Genomic DNA, 21,127 nt, shown 5'->3' with positions numbered 1-21,127 from the left:
TCCTCAAGTGTGGCCTGTGAAGTTGCGATTCAGTTAAAGGGTCAACTAGAGGGCTGCATGTGGCCTCGAGGCTGCAGATTCCCCACTTCTGCCCTAGATCATGACTCCCTATTCTTCCTTTCTATTCCAGGGTCTGAATTTAGTGGCATTGTTGGACCACCTGGACCCCCTGGACCCCCAGGACCTTCAGGAAGCTCCTGGTCCAGTCTCAGTATGGAGGAACTTTCATCTTATCTGCAGAGTAAGGATCTCAGCATGGTGTTTGGGGAGGGGCAGAGATTAAGGACAGTTGAAGAATACAGGGGAATAGCAGCTTGCATTTCTAGAATACTTCAAAGTCATAATATACCTTCATATATATTATTTAATCTGATCCTTACAACAATCTTATGAGTAAAGCAATGAAAGTTTTAACATCTTCAGTTTTTGGAGGAGAAACTTGGGTTTAGAAAGGCTAATCAGGGGTGAGGAGCCTGCAGCCTCGAGGCCACATGTGGTCATCTAGGTCCTTGGGTGTAGCCTTTTGACTGAGTCCAAGTTTTACGTGACAAACCCTTTAATTAAGGGGATTTGTTCTGTGAAGTTCAGATTCAGTCGAAACATGTGGTTTCCGTAGAATCTATACAGAATTGTATGCAGTCGTGGGGAGGGAGGGGGGGAGTGGGGGGTAGGTGGGGGGGATAAAATCACAATTGTATGGCAGTGATTGTTAAACATTACAAAATAAAAAAAAAAAAAAGAAACGTGGTTTCCCACCCCTGGTAAGTGATCCACCCAGCGTAACAAAACTGATAAGGTGAAGGAACTGATTCTTGCTGGTCTTTCAATTTGAAGCCCAGTACTCTTTCCAAGGCCCCACGCTAGTCTCTAACAAGCTCTCCCTCAACTTTAACATGGTAAGGAATGAAGAAATCGACCAACCAATTCTCATACATTTATTGAACGTCTGTGCACCAAACGCTGTACTCAGGTACACTTTAGAAGTCATTGAGGAATAGACTGCTCTCCAGAAATTTTCAAAGTTGTTAGAGAAAAAACCACACACCTCCCCCCCACACACACCAAACACATCAAGAGCAACATGAGATGGTAAATAAGTAAATGCTAAACCTTTCCAGAGTCCCCAGGTGGCCAAAGGATTTGAAGGGGAGGTCAATGTGAGTTGGAGGAACCTAGGGTGGAGCAAGGGAGGGGAAATGGTACATGGGAAGGGCCAGGATGGTTCGGGCAATTCCAGCTGATGCCTCATAGAGAGGCACAGAAGTTGTTTCTGTCCCTAAATCATATATGATCCCCTTCCTGTCATCATGATCTACCTGAATGCCTGATTGTGTTCCTCTCTGTTTCATTGGGCTTTGTCCTTTCTCTCCCAGATATCTGAGTGGAGCACAGATAAACCAGTCAAGGAAAGGCTATATTTTCCCATCAGGACATCTTTCTAATGTCCTTCTCCTCTACTCCATCTACAGGTGCAGGCCTCTCTGCAGTCTCTGGTCCTCCTGGACCCCCTGGTCCTCCAGGCCCTCGTGGACCTCCTGGGGTTTCAGCAGCTTTGGCAACCTATGCAGCTGAGAACAGTGACAGCTTCCGGAGCGAGCTGATTAGCTACCTCACAAGTAGGAGCCTTACCCGTCTCCTCCATGCTGCCCCTTTCCCACAACCCCTCTGGAAGTCAGTTTCCCATCACAGCTAAGCTTCCATTATTTACATAGGAAATTATATTTGGAGCCCACGGTTCCATTTCCAAGGTAAAGCTGAGGCAATTTCAACTCCTCTCTCTCCCCTCCCTCCCCCACAACCTGATTTCACATGAACAAGAGAACCATCTGTTGATGCCCCTGTAGAAGTGATCTCCTTGATAGGAAACAACCAAAAACATGCCTTGAGAACTTCAGAGAAAGTCCTCAGACAGCTTTTCTGTTTCTCTCCCCCACTCTCCCCCCCAAGACAGAAGTTGCTACTATCACTGTGTTCTGTTCAACAGGTCCTGATGTACGAAGCTTCATTGTAGGACCTCCTGGCCCCCCAGGGCCTCAGGGTCCTCCAGGAGATGGTCGGCTAAGGGAAGCTGATGGTTTTTACAACCAGGGAGGCAGCAACTCTTACAGTTCTTCCATCAATCGGAGGACATCCTACAGCTCCTCCTTGGGAGAAGGAGGATCCAACGGAGCATCCTCCCTAGGTGGAGGAGGAGCCTATGGCACATCCTTGGGAGATGGTGGCCCCTATGGCACAGATGTAGGCACTGGTGGAGGCTATGGGGCAGCAACAGGAGATGGGCGCACATATGGTACTGAAGGCAGAGTTTTTGGTGCAGGCTTCACTAGGGACCTGGATTACAACGAACTGGCTATGCGTGTGTCAGAGAGTTTGCAGCGTGAGTAAGAGCCCCCAACCTCAGAACCTGAGTTTCCTTGACTCTCCAAGGCCCCAGACATTTGGAGATGTTAAGCCCTATGGGCCTGTAAGACAGAAAAGGCTATGGCCCCAGCGAGACTATTGGCAGCTCTTCCCAATTCCCCAGACACAAAGAAAGTCTGGGGTCTCTGTAATTGGAAGCATTTTTCAGACTAAATCCCTAGCCATGCCTGAAAAGGATATAGCTAACCAAAGAATACTGGCATTATGGGGGGAAAACATTTGGATTTTGCATCAGAGAATCAAAGTTTGAAGCCCAACTCTACTGCTTCCACTCGTACCTGTGATCTTGGGCAAGTCATGTCCCTTTCTGGGCCAAGGTTATGGTCTCTTCTAGCTCTAAATTCTGTGATTCTCTAATTCTCTGATTTTGGAAACAAAATGCCTAGGGCTCAGAGCTTCTTACTGCAGAAAATAGAAGTCTCAATTCACATCCTTAGGAAATGTAGAGAACCAGGTTTAACTTCCCCAGGCTTTGGGGTTTCCAAAGGCAAGTAAATAAAACTTGTGCCTTGGGAGGAGTCCAAATGTTGGGAAGAAAGGATGTGAGATGAGTTTATTTCAGTCCTTAGGCATTTCTCTGTCTACAAAATGTGTGAATTTCTTCTGAAGGACCCCCAGATATTCTTTCATTGGCCAAGAATTTGTTTTGCAGGTCAGGGTCTGCTACAAGGTATGGCTTATACTGTACAAGGACCACCAGGCCAGCCTGGGCCCCAGGGTCCTCCTGGTATCAGCAAGGTATTTGCAACCTACAGCAATGTGACTGAGGACCTCATGGACTTCTTCCGAAGTAAGGGCTCCCTTGATAATATAGCCCAGTATTTCTCTGGGTGCAAATTCCCCACCCTCACCCCCAAGACTGCTGAGACGTCAATAGTGCCCTCCCTCTCTCTACTTAGTTCTGAAATCATAAAGATTTGCAAGCTTTACACCCCACCTAGCACTAATGCACTTCAGTGTTGCTCACTCAGACCTTTGAGTGTCTCCTTTGCATAATGAAGTCAATGGACAAGAACATTGACTTGAGATGGGCTTGTTTTGCTTTGTTCTTTACCTCACAGTGGCCATGAAAACTAGGACCTGTACAATTTACTGTTTTTCTTTTCCATTTACCCAACCAGGGCTTCAGGGGCTAAGCAAACACAAGGGGTTGTTGAGAGAGGGGATGCTTTAAATCCTACTCATCCACCTATCTATTTCTATTTGACCTAAAATCTATTACAAAATCTACATTTAATGCTCTTATTAAAATCCTCCAACACAAACAAGGGGGAAGGAAATCATTACTGTAGATACCTCTTGAGCAGAGGGTAGCAGAAGTAGACCGCATCTGAGTCTTACTCCTGTTTGCTTTTTGTAGCCTATGGGACAATTCCAGGACCAAAGGGAGACACAGGCTTTCCAGGACCCCAAGGTAAGTATCAATCTTGGGAATGGCCACTCACTGGCCCTGTTAAAAAAAAAAAAAAAAAAAAGGCAAAACTGCTACCATTTGCAGTGGCTATCCTGGAAATTTGATAATCCATTTTTATCATTATGAGACAAATAGTACTGCTAATTCAAGATAAAAATTTCTTTACATTAACTGCTCATGATTACTACATGAGACCCACTTCAATTAACTGCGAAATTACTCTTATGGGTTTACCTCTGCCTCAGTTACTTGCCCTTGGCCACTCCAGCACAAGACACTAGGATTCATTTATCCCTCCAGGTGAGAGGGGTCCAGCTGGCAATCCTGGTAGACCTGGACCTCCAGGCCCCAGAGGACCAAAAGGAGACAAGGGAGACAAAGGTAAATTCTTTCTGAGGAAATGGGATTTTTGAATGGTGAAAGACAGCCAAAGCTCTTTTAGCAAAATTTGTTATTCTTTCCTTTCAAGATGATTTATTTTACCCTGAACAAAATCTGTCAGAATCTTTCTAACTCTGGTACATTTGGCCTGATATTTAACAAATGCATCTTTCTAATTAAAAAGAACTTTACTCAAAGCTGAATAGGCTTGAAATTTCAACAGCAAGTTTCAGAAAGGTTCCCTGGCAAAGAAATCTCTGCATAGCGGGTAAAAATTCAATTAAGTACCTTCTATGTAAATGGTATTGTTTTCGGTACCATGATAAAAGGGATAAAGGGGATGTGTGTGCACTCAAATATGATGCATAATAGGTGATGAAGGACAAAGGATAGTAAGTTGTATCAGAAAATTTGAGGAGGGAGCTTTTTCATCTGGGAGAATCAAGAAGTTTCATGTTCAAAAATCAAAAGGGCTGACCCAATGCAGCAAAGAAAACCCTCTATTCTGGCAAAAGAGAAGTATTCGCAACACAATTGCTATTCTTAAAAGAAGCTCGGAGAAGCAATGTGATGTTAATGGATACAAAACTGGCACCAGTTAGGAAGATCTGGGCATAAGTCTTCCCTGACACTAGCTGTGTGATCCTGGGAAAGCCATTTAATGTTTCAAAACCCTCAGGCAACTAAGATCTTAATTACCTTTTGGTACCCCCCTGTAATTCCTCACCTCACCTGCAACTCCCTAAAACAATGAAATCACAAACCCAGTTCAAAAGAGTTTAACTATCTTTGTAGGTGTGACCATAGTGCTCCTAAGTTAATCTTCCTGTATGTTTTTCTCTTCCTAACTTCCAGGGGAACAAGTCTACGTTGGCAGGAGGAGGAGGAGAAGCATCGCTGTCAGACCATAAGGATATATACACTCAGTATTAAAGCATGCAGAGCTCATTCCTGGAGCAAGGATGGGCTAAAAGTCTACTAGCTCCCTTTTAGGACATCTTAGTCAAAAACCCAAATAGTTAAGGTCAAGAAATATAATAGTCTCGTAACCTGAAATTGCCTCACTGATGCTGGCTTTGAGTGTCATGCAATAGCATGTGGATAATTCCTCAGGCTGGATAAACCTTAAGTAACATTTTGGGGACTTATCTGCTCTTTAGTTTTGAGCTCATATTTCATAGCCACTTGGGAGTTGAAAACAAATGCTTCCCAGGTACCAACCAAGGGAAGTTATTGACTCAAATTTTCTTATGACTTTCAGTCCTGATTTTGGGGAATCTTTATCTTTGCTGTGGCTTAACTTTTAAATGGTTTCAAATTGAGCTCAAAAGACAGGGAGTTTTCTTCCTTGAAGTAGTTCTCGGTGGTGGGTGGCTTCACTACTTTGTCCCAGTTAACATGTCCAAGGTGTTTTTTTAAGCTGTTCCCTGCCTGCATTTCTATCTGCTCTCCCTAATCAAAAAGAAGAGAGCTGACTAAGGAAAAATGATCCATTTAAGTTACTGGGAAGAAGACTAGAAAGCCACAGACTTCAATTCTCCTCTAGGAGGAGATAAACAGTTAAGCATGGTTTCCAATTTTTATTATTTCTTTTGAATACATCATGTTTTTACTTGAACAAGAAAAAGCAACATATATTTGAGTATCACCAGGCACCAAATGTCATTTCATTTCCAAATGTCACTTCATTTCTAATGGCTCATGTTAGGCTTAAACTACAAAGAAGGGTGGCTGAAGAACTCACATGGAGTGGAGACAGGAAGTATTAGACACTGGACTAATTGCTTCAGTTCTGACATGCCTACTTCTGACTATGCGGGGATGTCTATGGGGTGGGAAGGAGAGGAGGGATTGTTGGGATCAGATGAATTTAAGCACTTTTAAATTTTTTTAAACATTTAAAACATATCTGTATGTGGTCAAGTTGAAGTTGTTTCAATTGTTAGTTTCCAATTAAAGTTTATTAATTGTATACAATCTAATTGCTGAATCTTATTGGTGAACAGGAAAAGTTAAACATATTGTTCTATGTGTTGACTAAGCCCAAACATGGTTTTTAGGAATAACTTTAACTGCACCTTCCATGTCATAACAATTAATCTATAGTCTTTAAAACTAGACTTTTATCTATAATCACTTGGAACCCAGCTCCTACCTGAGCATACCACAAATAATATGAAAACTCTCAGGGAGTCTTAATAATGTGGGAATTAGCATGTACATGATATGAAAGCAATCAGATTTTTTTCAATTACTGTGCTAATTTATTTGGGACAAGCAAGTGAGAAGAAACTGTCTCACTAAAATTAAAAGTCAAAATGGACACTCAGATCTATACATATTATATTCATATAGCTATATATTTATTAACTTTTATACTTGGGTCTCACTTAAGAGCATCAGACCTGCCAGCTCCTGTGCTGATTCTTCCCTTACAAATCACCAGGTTAAATATAGGTAGACAGTATCTTTCTCTGATGCGATAGATATGGTCTGCCTGTGTGTCTAGGGGACAAATTCAAGAATTTCCTGCAAAAGCATCATTACTAAGATTCATTAAATAAAAAACTAATCCTTGCAGTTACGTACCATAAGAAAATTCAGTATACCACATCCCTTGTTAGACCATATTCACTTTGACCAAGATGCAAGCTGGACACCATTACAAATTAGTCTTATACAAAAAGGTTCTGAGAACATACAAAAACTTCTAACGTCTCGGGTTTTACTGTGAAAGAAAGCTTTATTTCAAGATATGATACACTTCTGCTTTTCAAAATATCTCAAAATTTTGTGTTCTTTACCAAAAAAAACTGAGTCAATTTCCTTTTCTAACATGACTGTTACCAAGTGCTACAACTAAAAACCTGATAACTTCTACCTTATTTTATCAGACTGCTAACATTTGTCCTAATTACTTAATTTATTATAAAGGAATGTCCCAAAGTGTTGTGCTAATAAGCACCTGGAGTTCAGTTCAAAGTTGGCTTAAGACATAAGTTCAGACCTGTAAAAGCCTTCACTTGTAGTTAGTGTTCAGTAAATGATTGAGTTTGAAAGAATCCTAGATTTAGAAATTTGGAAATCATCCAGTTCAATCCCCTCATTTTATAGATGAGGAAACAGAGGCACAGAGAGATTAATTATTTAGAAATAATTTTAACTGCACCTTCCATAGCATTACAATTAATTCATGATCTTTAGAACTACACTTTTATCTATAATCTTCCACCTATCTGGGCATACCACAAATACTGTGAAAGAACCAGAATTCACATCTCAATCATGAACCAAAATCTAGCACTCTCTCTCCTATTATATTAAGCTTAATTAAAATGTGAACCAAATGATGTTCGCTAAGCTGAAGCATTATCCCTATCAAGAAGTCACTGGTATTCAACAATAGGTAGAGTTCCTAAATTCTAGAAAAATGGAGTCATACCTCTAGTAACAGTTAAAAACTGTGACATATTCTCAGAGTTAGAAATAAATTTGGTACTAAATAAAAATTTCTTGGGATTTTTTCCCCACTTCTATGTAAGACTTTAAGCACTGACTAGAATTTTTATCAAAATTATTGTAATTTCACCAAGCAAAAAACATGTCCCTGAAAGTAAACTGGAAAAACTAATCTCAAGAAAAAAAATTATATGATGCCTGGCACATAGCAGGCACTTAATAAATGGTTGTTCATTGATTTCATCAATGAATATTAGCATCCTGATTCTTAATTAGGATCAAACAATTTTTGAAAATAATTAGTCTAGGAATATGTTGCTCTTTTGCCAGATGTTTTGTAGACACAAAATTTATTAGTCTGATTTTAAGATAAAAAGTGAAGACCAAATTGCATCAGAAAAGGCCTATCCTGTAGGGCCAAAGGGTGTAGGATCTCTGTTATATCTTTCACAAGGTAACTAGGGGCATAATTGAGGTAGGTCTGTAATACTGTCTCACTTTGTAATCAAGCTTTTTGCTCTTACTAAAATGTCAAATGAAAAAACTTTAAATTGAATATTTGTTCTTCTGGTATGAACATACTTTGAAATAAAAACTATTTCATAATACATATAGTGAAAGAAAGAGAAGGAAGGAAGGAAGGAAGGAAGGAAGGAAGGAAGGAAGGAAGGAAGGAAGGAAGGAAGGAAGGAAGGAAGGAAGGAAGGAAGGAAGGAAGGAAGTCAGTAGCCCCATAGCCCAAATTATACCTAAAAAAGACTCTTCCAACATAGTCTTTTCTTAGAGTCTTCAAGAAAACTCTTTCCACCCTTGGAGAAATCCATTATACTTTGGAATAGCTTGGTTATGAAATTTCTCTTTACTCAAACCTCATTATGCCTTTTTGAAATTTTAAACTTTTACTCCTATTTCTGCTCTTTGGAGCCAAGCAGAACAAGTCTCTTCCTTGTGACAAACCTTCAAATACATAAAGACAGCTATCATGTCCTTTCTCTACCCAAGTCTTTTCCTCTACAAGCAAAATATTCTGAAGTTCCTTTAACTGATCTTCAAAACTAAAGATAAGCAGCGTTAGCTCTTCAAAGTGATGATTTTTTACCCATGAACAATCATAAGATGTACGATTACTCTGGCAAAAGTGGGTTTAATCAGCCTACGTTTAAAACATGTAGGGAATCCCCTTCTTTGCAAAGCTGAGAGACTATAGGTATAAGAAAATTACATATACTATTAAACTGGGTAGGTGTATAAGGTTAGTTTTATTGAACTGCTTTTTTCTTCCTATTCTTTGCTATAAAGGATGACTCTCTAGATGGAGAAGGGAAGAAAAAATATATTGGGAAATGAAAGTGATGCAAATAAAAGATATCAATAAAATGCTGTTAAATATAAAAAGATTTCTTGATCCTAAAAATAGAAACTAAATACTTTTTAAACATAAACTCCATATAGATATGACTATTTTTCTCTCCTTTTAAAGTTTCCTATTTCAAAAAAAAGTCCTTTGAATTGCACAGCATAATAGAAAAGAATATTGGATTACAACACAGCAGCTCCTGGTTCAAGTGCCAGCTCTGCCATTTATTCATTATGTGATCTGTTACAAGTGGCATAGCACAGTGCTTGGCACATAATACATGTCTATTGACTATTGGCTTCAATTCAAGAAGTCTCAAGTTAAAGGGATAGGACTAGACTATCTCCAATATCATCTGGTTCCAGTTCTAGTAAGTTGCAAATCTGTGACACTGGTAATTCCCACTTACCAAGAAGTCACACACCGTGTGTGTGTGTGTGTGTGTATGTGTGTGTGTGCGCGCATGCAAGAGAGAGAGAGAATGAATACATATGCACATGCATATACATACATACACATAACAGACACAAGGAAAGTTTAGTGTTAGCCACAAAAGGCCAGAGGCATGATGTACAGGAAAGCCAATGGGCAGAGGAGAAAAAAACTCAGTGGACCATAAGTTCATCAATAATTGCAAAAAAGAACAAAGCAGCCAGTCATAAACAGAACAATCCATTCAACAAGATTCTTAACAAAACACTACTTCTCCCAAATAGTTTAAGAAATGACTTTATTTTAGTGTGTCAATCCCACAACTGCAAAGACATTTGCTCTCCAGCAGACAAGAGGCACAAACTGAAACAAGAGTTCTTTCTGAAAAACTTATGGAGCCATAACATTGCAAGTCAGAAAAGCATCACCTTCAGCAGCAGCCTACATCAAAACTGACAATATTCTGCCTCAAGTTCAGGAGTAGAACTTTACAGCTAGAGCAAAGCCACCGCAGCCATGGCCACAAGACAGGTGTTAAGTTGTTGGGCCTTCATCAGAAAGGCTTTTCATAAGATATTCCATTTCCCATTTTTACCTTTTACCTTTTACCCAAAAAGCTGATTTTCACCCTTAGAACTAGAACTAGCTTCCCCTCCTCTCAGTTCTAGATTTTCTTTTAAGCATATCCTTGTCTAACTAATAATTTGACTGTATTTGGCTCTTTCAGAAGAACCTTCTCTACTAAGCACTGTATGGTCTGGGAGAGAGCTATTAGCTAAAGTGGGTTTGGGAGATTATAAAAGGCAGTTCTAAAACTTGCTGATGCTTATAAAATTGGAGACCCTACAATGAAATGGGCCTAATATGCCTGAGCGTTTTTGTGCTTGAGGAAAACACTACTTCTTAGAGGTAGCTGTGGTTCTAGTTTACGTTTAATTAAAACTCAGCTTAACCTGTCACAGGTTACAGGGAGAACATCATATCAGCTGAATGGAAGCAAGCTGAATTTTCTATTTACCCAATTTGTGGTCTCCCCAGGACCCACAGAAAGGGGTAAGAAAAAGCTTATTCACAAATTTATGTAAGCATAATTTATTTTAGCAATTTGCATCCCAGCTATGGATTGAAAGGGCTAGGAAACAGAAATCTAGTACAACTAGCTTTCTGAGTTATACTTGTCTGAGAACATTAGGAGTGTGTATTACACAGGAAAAAAACTGAAAACTATTTCAGATGTATACATTACAACTCTCTTTAATGGGTTTCAATGCATGTTCTGCCACAGCATCACAGGAAACAAGACAAGAATGGCTGTCACTACACACTGAGGCTTCAAAGAACTCCTTACCTCACGGAAAAAAAAATCCCTTTTGTTTGAATGAAAAAATGAACTTTCATGGCTGAAGCCTAACAATGGGTGAGCTAAGATTAGTGTTTAGTTTTAATTTTATACAACAAAACATTTTTTAAAAGACTTTTATCAGTTTTCATTTTGAAATTAACTTTTGATTTTAATATGTAATTCTCCATTCTTTCCCTACCCTTTTAGAAAATGGTCACTCTTTAAGGCAGAGTTCATTCTGGTACACTGACTCTAGGCAAAAGGGAGATGCGAAACAAGGGTATTACAAATCATGACAGTGCTTTCTAACAATCAAACTTCCTAAAGTGTTGACCAACCATCATAATCTTGGCCTGATCTTTTCAGCAATATGAACACGCAACTTCAAGGGAGTAGAAGGTCACCAAATATCCAGAGGAAAGTAGTCATGTTTTCAATATACTTAGCACGTGGACTATCAACTAAAGAATGAGAACAACAACGTCCTCTGCTGAGAAAAGAGTAAATTACAAAAAGCCAATGAACTGTTATTTTCCAAGGAAAAAGTGGTATGTGAACACATCTCTTTTCCTCCTCTACCTCTTACCATCCCCAATTCAAATAAATCATCGAATCCATTGGGCATCATGATACTGTAATATTTTTATGATAACAATATAAACCATTTCCATTTTCTTAATGCATATTAATTACTTTCGTAAAGATGTAGCTTAAAAAGGCCTTCCAGAAGATTTTTCATCCCAGCATTTGAGAGTAAGTTACTTAAAAGAGTTCTGCCTACAATAACACATTTGAGTGAAGATGGTATGTGAATTTACAACCAGTACATGATATATTTATATATATATATGTATATGTATATATATACTTTAAGAAAAAAAGTTGGCCAGAAATTAAGGCTAACCATAAAGTAGTCCAAGTAAATTATGCTTATCAAAAACATTAATTACAAAATTAAAATTCAACATGCATTTTTCAATCATTTAAACAACTGACAGAGTAAGCTTCGGCATTCAAGGTTTTTCAATCAACTTTAAGAGAATGAAATTGTTATTTACATTTCTTTTCCTTAACTCAACAGTGTTTAAAGGAAATTAAACTCTTAGGAGTTCCACCAGCCTCCTATTTAATACAAACCAGCAAGATAGAAAATAGAACTTTTAAAACTGGATACCAAGATAGTGGGTTTCAAAAGACAGAAACCAAGTATCACTTGTCTTTCACATACCATAGCACAGTTTATAATACTGTCATGATATGACTCATACCTGAAATTCTAATCCTCAAAAGAACTGTCTCTGAATAATTCTTTAATAGCTACACTTCTCACAAAATACATGATAAAAGTTGGACTTTACTCACTGCAAATCAAAGTAAATAATTTAATATCTATCAACTTAAGACAAAATAAAACTGTAACAGGTAAGCAACCAAATTCCAAAACACAAAAAAATGCAAACCTAAAAACAATGGTCTAAATATTTACCTTAAATCTTTTTGATTATTCTAAAAGTCTTCAAATATTTTTTAGATTACTTTTGTTCACTATATTTATAAATATAATTCAGGGTCTCTGAGTCTCTAAGAGAGTTTTAAATGAAGACTTTGGTAAGATGGAAGAGAAGTCATTTTCATTAGCCCAAGTAGATTAAAGAACATGGGCTGTCCCCATTAAACTAAACTGTGACTAACTAAATCTATACTCATTTCAGTTTATAGAACTTCCAAATTTGTAAGAATAATGCACTCTTAGTAGGGTTTTTTCACTTTTATGTATTTTAGTGCAAATATTTTCGAGTGAGAATTTCTGACAAATGGTAGTAGCAGCAAGATTTTTTAAATGGTAGTTTTAATGCTATAAGTATTTTTCTCTCTCTTCCCACAACCAAAAAAAGAAAATCTTGTTTTAGAAGTGAACAAATTTACATATTTCAGGCACTATATTAATGAAAGCACCTTGACTGATCAGGCTGAATACCTGTAATATAGTTATTTCAGACAAATTGTTGAAAAATTTTTCTCTTTCAAAAGTGTTTGTGTTACTAAATTTAAGGATAAAAACAAAATAAATTCTTTTACTAAACAAACATAATGAGTAATTTATGTGTCCTTTTTTAATGAAAGCTGATTCACCACAAGAAATTCCAAACTCTATATAGTGGAGTTTCAACTGTGGAATTCAGTCATCCTTGAGAACAAAGTTCAGTTAAAAAGATATTAATTAACAATGCTGTGTTAAAACTTTTCTGCAACTTCAGACATTATTTCTCTAATACTTTTATGAGTAATTTAAGGTCTAAATGTTTTTTAGTTTAATATAAAAAAACACCTTAAGAAATAGCTAAGACATCACACGGCCATTGGAGCAATCACTGTATGCCCTAGTTACCTTCTCTACTTCTGCCGTTACACTCCAAATAAAGCAAACCAAAAAAGCCCACGTAAACAGTGATGCAGACGATTGTCTTCATGAACTCTCTGGTATAAGTTGAAGGTTTTAGTGTGGCAAAAGATGAAGAGAGGCTAATTTACAAAAAAAAAAAAAAAGACTAACCCAATCACACTTTGTAGAGCTATGATCCAGTGGAGTGCAGGCTAGGAATTGGATAGAATTTGGAGATGCGACTCTGGGTTGAAGGGTTAAGGCATTCAGACTCTCCAGTCATTTTAAAGAACACTTCTTGTTCTTGAAGCTTCCTTGCAAACTCTTCTTCTAGTGTCTGAGGATGGGGTGGGGGAATAAGGGGATAAAGAGGGTGACAGAGAAAAGAAAAAAAAGTCATCTAATGTGATTTTTAAAAGAATATGCTCTAAATAATAATGACAACTGTCTTAGCCCCAAAACATTTTAGTCCCATCCCTCCCAGTCCTTGAGCCTTTCGCTGCTGTCCACCACTGCCTCAGGTGGAATCTCCAGAGAATATAAAGTATCACTGTTTTCTTGCTCTGACTTAGGAACTCAGGATAAGAGCAAGCAACTACCTGCTCACATTGGCACGTTAAGTCTGACCACTTTCTCTACTCCTGAACTGGCTCTGCAGAACATGGAATTGGCTAGCAGGCATCCTTTGATAACAGCAAGTTTCCCTTATACACCTAATTCCAATCAACACCATAACCCTAAAGTAGTAACAAATCTGACCTCCACAGAAAACCACTTTCCAACTGTAAAACCGTAAATATATTTAATTCAAGACTGTTCTAATTAAATAATGACGGAAGACTCAATGTCTTGGAATCTTCGGGAATACATATGGAAAATTCTAGAGAAACAAGAAATTATTAAATTCTTATGAAAGTACATTCAAATAAAAACTAAATAAATACCTACTACCTACCAAAATATGCTAGCTAAATTGAATTGTGTTTTAAAAATAGCAATGTGATAAGTTCTTGGAAGAATAAAGCAAAGTAAACAAAAAATTTTATGAGCCATTTTTTGAGATTCTTATATTCTGACTTCAATATTTGCTGTACTAAATTGTATAGATTTGGGATAATGTCTTTTAATCTTTTTTTTTCAAGTTACCTTTTTCCTGGGTCTCAATTTTTCTCTCCACTCCTTTAGTTCTTGGCCATGTTCCTCATCTAATTCCTTTAGTTTCTGAGTCTCATGTTCAACCAACAGATGGCATTTTTCATTCTGAAAAAACAGAAAAATGTATATAGGTATAAGTAACACTAATTCAAGTAATCACTAAAATCTAATCAGATAAACATATAAAGTAACAAGCATATTTAACATACAACCCTTAACATTTACTAAAGTGGAACCAAATGAATTATTAGCAAACAAGTGGGAAAAAATGCTTTGTTCATTATCCCTTTCCTGATCTAGTTGAAGTTCTTCTACTTTTGGCTTTGATTCCTTTTTTCCTCTTTTAAAAAAATGCAACTGTACTCAACTAGTCACACTTTCAATTACTTCATATAGGTTCTTCCAAATTCTTTGCATGCCTGCTATTTACCATGTTTATAGTGCAATAATATTCTATCATGTTAATATGCCACAATTTATTCAGCCATACTATAGTCATTGTCCAATAGGTTGTTTCCAATTTTTTTGCAACTTCATAAAGAGAAGTTATGAATATTTTTTTTTTTACTAATAGTTTGTTTTCCACAATTGTGTTTTCAAAAATCGACTACTGATTTAAGTTTGGGCATCATACACTGATAGATGTTAAAATTTCTTTTAAAATGTTCATCAAGATTCAGAAAATGAAACCTGGCCTAAAATTTAAGTTTTCTGGCTTAAAAGCCAAATCAATTCGCTATTTTATAGAGGGTAACATGAAATAAGTAAATTCTACTTCTTGCTCTTTTTTTTTTCATTTAGGAAACTTACTCACAGACTTGTCTAGTAATTTAGAAGACAGTTTTATACATGCTTTACCACCAATACCAGACGCTAAAATTAGTAACTATTGTAAACCAATTCAACTCAACAAATGTTTATTGGAAGTCTACAACAGGCATAACACATTGCAAGAACTACAAATCTCAGGCAATGTGATATGACGGCTACATGCTCAACGTCAGAATCAAAGAGAATCTTCTCTAAAGTGCTGCTTAGAAGCTTAAGAAAGTACATCCCTAAGAGTATTTCTGATCATGGAATACTATTGTGCTAAGAACTGATGAACAGGAAGACTTCAGAGAGGCCTGGAAAGACTTATATGATCTGATGCTGAGCGAAAGGAGCAGAACCAGGAGAACTTTGTGCACAGCAACGACCACAGTGTGCACTGGTAGACTTAGAACTTCATTGCGCTGCAAGGACTTAAAAAATTCCCAATGATCTCTTAAGGCAAAACACCTTCCACATCTAGAGAAAGAACTATGGAATTCAATCGCAGAATGAAGCAGATCATTTCCTTTTGTATTACGTTTTGGTTTGTTTTATGATTTCTCCCATTCATTTTAATTCTTTTATGCAACATGACTAAGGTGAAAATGTATTTAATAGGAATGTATGTGTAGAACCTATATAAAATTGTATGCCATCTCAGGGAGGGAGTGGGGAGGTAGGGTGAAGGAGGAGGAGGAAGGAGAAAAAAATCTAAGTTATACGGAAATGATTGCAGAACACTGAAAGCAAATAAAATAGTAAAAGTAGCATATCAGAATATTTCTGATGACCCTATTCAAGAACACAGGAATAAACAAATTCCTATTAAGATGACATACAAAGAAATATGTATTTAAAAATAAAACAATGGTTCTTGCTGCTTCAATTCTGAATATATCTTCTGTCTTCCTGGAGACAGAACATATTTAAAATACAATGCTACTGAAAAGAGAAGACAGACATTTAAGGCTTACTTAAAAATTTTAAGAATTCTTTAATGATTGTTTTATTGTTGGGAAATTTGATGCTGAAAGATGCTCTGCACAAATGAGTGATTAAATACCATGAGCACACTGTTGTGGAGCTAGCGCAGCTAACCTGCAGTTGATGCAGCTCCCGGACATTCGCCTCACACTGCAGCTGAAGGTCCCGCATCTGATTTTCATGCTTTTGATGCTGAGCCATCCTTTCATTTTTCTGTCTCTTTTCTTCTTGAGCAGCAAACTAACAGACAAACAAGCCAGGAAGCAAAACAGGGCATGATAAGCATCTTCATTTACTGTCTATTTAAGGATTTTAACTTCATTGATTAAGTTGAAAACTTTAAGTTACAATAAATTAAAGGTAATCAAAATTATTATAGTAACTTATTCTCAGACTTACAAAAATCTATTTTGTCACTATGCCTAAACTGTTAGAAATGAGCCATAGAGGTTTTCCAAGCTCCTTCCTCTAAAGCAGGAAGGAAAAGAAAACCAATACCTAAAAACTCCTGGTTCTTCCCACACAAGGACTGAGGGGAAGAGAGTGGAGTCTCCTCCATATTTAGCCCTATGATCACAATATCTGGAAGACACCAGACTAAATTTAATGTAACGGCTTGTAAAGTCCCATATGGAGAGAAAAGAAATGAGAAGACATGTGAGTCTTCACGAAGTGAGCACTCTGAGTTTACCCTGACTCAATGATTCCTTTACCACAACTTCATGCTACGAGAACAATCATGACAATTTTGCTTTCTCAACTGTAAAGCAGGATTCAGAGTGGAAATAACTCTCCATAGCTTTTTCCTATACGTCATGGCTTGGGGGATCTTCTGATTGTATGTGCCCTATCCTCCTATTGCTATGGGGCCTAGGCAGGTGTATGAATGAGAAATGCAGTAATGACACCTCCTTAAGTAGCCTGATCACTGCTCCCCAGGTTAAGTACAGTTCAAACTGAACACCTGGACTTGCAGTTGAGATCAATGGAGTTCAAGGTCTAGGATGGGGGGCGGGGTTAGGGGCACCCTTCTTTGAATAGCACCAGTGCAAAGAAGTTCATTATGGCCTTACATCTATCCGATTTTGATCGTGTATCTTATCAAGCTAAAGATAGCGTTAAATGTGTAGCAATAATACAATCATTTATCTTTCAAAACCAATTTAATTCTTTAAAAGCCTATTTGAAGCAAGTACTCGAGCTCCTTGCCTGTTTAATTTTGTCACGATCCTGGTCTGGAGTGCCTGTGGAATTGATTCTCAAACTCTTCTTAAACATGGCCATCCGAGTCTTGGCTTCACTGCGCTGGATCTTAGGCAGTCTTGCTCTTTCTTGAGTCTGTCTGTTTTTTAACTCTTCAATGAGCCGCTGATTATATCGCTGCATTTGTTCAGTTTCCTAAAACAGTTTTAAATATAATCTACTGATACAGAAATAATATAATATAGCCATTTTAATTTTAGGCACTTACTATTCACATAGTATCTTTTAGAAGCAACACACTTAAACATGTATAGATAAAAATAACATGCCTAATAATCCTGTTAACACATTAAAACTTAAATTAGATACTCTTGATATTTCCACTGAATAGCTCTTAGAATTATATAGTCAGAATTACATTTGCACCCATTTAATTTGCCTTTGTCTCACAAGTGTCACAGTTTAATGAATTATACCACATGATATCTGAGATTTCTCTGCCTTTTTAATCTATCTTGCAATTTATCAACAGATTAATTTTCCTAAAGAAATATAAACATGTCACTCTCCTGTTCATTATCTTCAATAGTTCCTTGTCACCTACAGAATGAAATTCAAAATTTGTTAGGCTGGTATTCAAGATGGGATGCTCCACAATATGGTCTGAGGTCATCTTTATATATATAGCCTCATCTCTCACTATTCCTCTATCTACTATGCTACAGCCAAAGTAACCTATTTGCCATTCTGCAAACATCTGATGATTCATGCTGTCTCTATGTCTTCAGTGTCCTGTCTTCTCAGCCATCTAGAATGTCCTCCTCACAGGAACTGTACCTATCAAAATCCTAACCATTCCTCAAGATCCTGGTATAAGCACCAATTTGTTCATGAATCCTCTTCTCACTCATTCCCAGGAGAAGGGATCCCTTCCCTCAAGGCAGTGGATAGAGTACACAGTTTAGTGAAGTCAGAAAGACTCGAGTCTAAATCTGATCTCAGACACTTACCATGTGACCCTGGGCAAGTTACTTTAACCTCTATTTGCCTCAGTTCCCTCAACTATAAAATGGGATTAATAACAGCACATATTTCACAGGGTTGTTGTGAGGATTAAATGAAATAATATTTGTAAAGAATTTAGCACAGTGCCCGGCACGTGGTAGGTATTATATAAATGCTTATTCCATTCCATTCCCCCACTCTGAGCTACTTATTCTACAACACTTTGTGCAGCTCCTAAATGTATAGTGCCTAGTGTGCTAGGGGTTAGAAAAAAAATAAAAAGAAGTACCTTTGCTCTCAAGCATCTAACATTCTGGAAAAGTGGAAGGTAGAAAATGAATGGAGGTCGGTAATTACAAAGTAAATTCAAAATAATTTCAGAAGAGAAAGGGCACTAGCAACTAAGGGGGTGGGAGAACAGGATTATCCTCAAAGACGAGGTAGCACTTCAGCTGAGTCTTGAATATCATTCTATTAGTTGTGCTGAAGATGGATAAGAAAGAAAAGAAACTAGAGACAAATGAGAAGGCTGCTGCAATAACAGTCCTGCTGAGAGGTGAGTACTATATGAGGACTGAGAAAGAAATGGATATGAGATGTGCAAGTAGAATCAAAAGGACTGGACAATTGATTGGATAGAGAGGCTGCAAACTTCAGTGAGTAGCAGGATGGTAGACCCTTCAATAGAAAGTGCGAAGCTGAAGGCAAGGGGAATAAATATAATAATTACTGCCTTGGACATCAGTTTAAATTTCCTTTTGGACATTCAGTTGAAAACATTCAATATGTGATGGAGGACTGGAGCTCAAGGGATGGATAAAAAATGAATATACAAATCTGGGAGTCATCTGTATAGAGATAAAAACTGAATATGAATAATGATACAGCAAAGAAGACTGAGAAGGAAAAGCCAGAAAAGTATATTAAGTTCCATGAGGTAGCAGTGTCATGAAAACCTATGGAGAAAATACTAGTCAAATGTTTCAAACACTGCAGAGAAGCCAAGAAGGATGAGAAATGAGAAGAGACTTTCAGATTTAGTAATTCAGAGATCGCTGATAACCTTCAAGAAAATAGTTTCAGTTAGAAAGCCAGACTGCAAGGGTTGAGAAATGAGAGAAGTGGAAACAATAAGCAGAAATCACTTTAAAAAAAAAGTTTGGCTATCAAAGTGAGAGGAGACAAAGGATGACAGTTTGGTGGCTTCAAGTGAAGGTTTTTTAAGGATGGGGAAGCTTTGGGCATATTTGTAGTTCGCAAGGCAGCAAAGAAGAAGCTAATAGAAAGAGGGAAAATGAGACAGAAGGGGGAGGGGAAAAGGGGGAAGGGGAGGATGAAAGCAAGTCCAAAAATAGAGGGATCGGTCTTGGCAAAGAAAAGGGCCACATCTTTGTCAAACTAAGGAGCAAAGAAGCAAAAGATAACAGAAGATATTAAAGGGGTCTGAGATGTAAAACAGAGAACAGGTGTTGTGAGGGGTTTGTGTTTACATCTTCAGTAGAGGGCTGAAACTGCATACCAGCATGTAATATACGTCTAATTTAAATTCTCTTCCTAAATTGTACTTCTTAAGAGAAGAACCTTATTCATTGCTTAACCCACCTTGTCCCAGTCGTGCTGTGAAAATAGATGGTTTAATAAATAATTTTTATAAGTAGATGGTTTCCTTAATTTATTTTTAAAAAGTGAATTTGACTAAAAGAATTTTTTTCTGCTTTTAGACTTAATGCACTTAATTTTTAAAAAAAACACCCAGGTTGGGAAACTCCCCATATAAATACAAACATGAAATCTGCATTTTAATCTAATATCAAAAAATGTGCCTACTTAAGTCCTCCATGTAATAGATACTTAAGAAACATGAAAAATCAGTAGTTTTCTTCCATGAAATCTTGAATCTTTTGAAATGAAAAAAAAACTTAAATTTTCCTTCATTTCCTTTCCATGCTTTTCTTTTAACTCAGTTATTCAAAAATGTAATTTTTTCTCCTTACCAAACTGAAATGTCTTTAAAGGCAAAAATCTTTGCTTCCCTACTTTTGCCAACTTGTATAGTGACCATCAAAAATCAAGCACAAAATAATCTGGTTTACTACAACATGGTTAATATGCCTTAAGTGAAAGTAATTATAAATGGATGTTTATTTGGTCTTTTTGTTGTTTAAAAGTAATAATAATAAACTAATTTTTAAAATTATCTTTTTCTGGGATCTAAATACAAGTCCTCATTTTTACTACTTTGAACAACACAGGATCTAAGAAGCCACTATGATGAGGCAAAATGAAGATTATATTTTATAAAGGAAACTATACATTTTAATTAGCTGCCATTATTATGATTTGAAGATACATAGTTTTACAATCCTTATAATGATATAGTTAACTACTCCATAATTCTTCAAAGAAATGTGTTAGGATAAAAGATACCAAGAACAAAAAGACAACCTAAAATGTGGCCTTTAGAAAACCTAAGTTGGTATAAGAAATGAATAATATGAAGAATTCAGAGAAGAATTTGCAAGAAGTAAGAAGTAAGCAGAATCAGAAATGACAACCACAATCAAAATGGAAAGAAAAAACTAAACTAGATGTTGTGCAATTATAATGAAAGCTTGGTCTCGAAAAAAGAGATTAAAAAAATGCACTTCCCTCCCTTCTTTGAAGAAATGGGGGACCCTGGGCATAAACACTGATCCAAGTCACTTGATACTCTACTTGGTTTTGCTGACTTGCTTTTTTTCCACTTTAGTATGAGGGATGGCTCAATGGGTAGACAAG

General features: G+C 37.2%; 2 protein-coding genes across 5 annotated transcripts in view; one reads left to right on the top strand and one right to left on the bottom strand.

Moving 5' to 3' along the window:
- Positions 1-6,193, top strand: part of COL17A1 (collagen type XVII alpha 1 chain) — a 65,560-nt gene extending 59,367 nt beyond the window's left edge. For both annotated transcript variants that reach the window (XM_072621500.1, XM_072621499.1), the window contains exons 51-57: positions 131-241; positions 1,470-1,616; positions 1,985-2,377; positions 3,074-3,211; positions 3,782-3,835; positions 4,136-4,216; positions 5,072-6,193. In XM_072621500.1, the coding sequence (XP_072477601.1) occupies positions 131-241; positions 1,470-1,616; positions 1,985-2,377; positions 3,074-3,211; positions 3,782-3,835; positions 4,136-4,216; positions 5,072-5,127 (980 nt within the window). In that variant the 3' untranslated portion in view covers positions 5,128-6,193. The remainder of the gene's footprint in view (positions 1-130; positions 242-1,469; positions 1,617-1,984; positions 2,378-3,073; positions 3,212-3,781; positions 3,836-4,135; positions 4,217-5,071) is intronic.
- A 3,552-nt stretch (positions 6,194-9,745) lies between these two features.
- Positions 9,746-21,127, bottom strand: part of SLK (STE20 like kinase) — a 70,374-nt gene continuing 58,992 nt past the window's right edge. For all 3 annotated transcript variants that reach the window (XM_072621502.1, XM_072621504.1, XM_072621505.1), the window contains 4 exons: positions 17,351-17,539; positions 16,256-16,381; positions 14,336-14,449; positions 9,746-13,526 (listed from right to left, as the gene is read on the bottom strand). In XM_072621502.1, coding sequence (XP_072477603.1) covers positions 13,380-13,526; positions 14,336-14,449; positions 16,256-16,381; positions 17,351-17,539 — 576 coding nt within the window. In that variant the 3' untranslated portion in view covers positions 9,746-13,379. The remainder of the gene's footprint in view (positions 13,527-14,335; positions 14,450-16,255; positions 16,382-17,350; positions 17,540-21,127) is intronic.

This window comes from Notamacropus eugenii, chromosome 1 (genome assembly GCF_028372415.1).
Source record: "Notamacropus eugenii isolate mMacEug1 chromosome 1, mMacEug1.pri_v2, whole genome shotgun sequence".
Classification (NCBI taxonomy): domain Eukaryota; kingdom Metazoa; phylum Chordata; class Mammalia; order Diprotodontia; family Macropodidae; genus Notamacropus; species Notamacropus eugenii.
The sequence above is the reverse complement of the archived record's forward strand: the minus strand, read 5'-3'. Positions and strand labels throughout refer to the sequence as shown.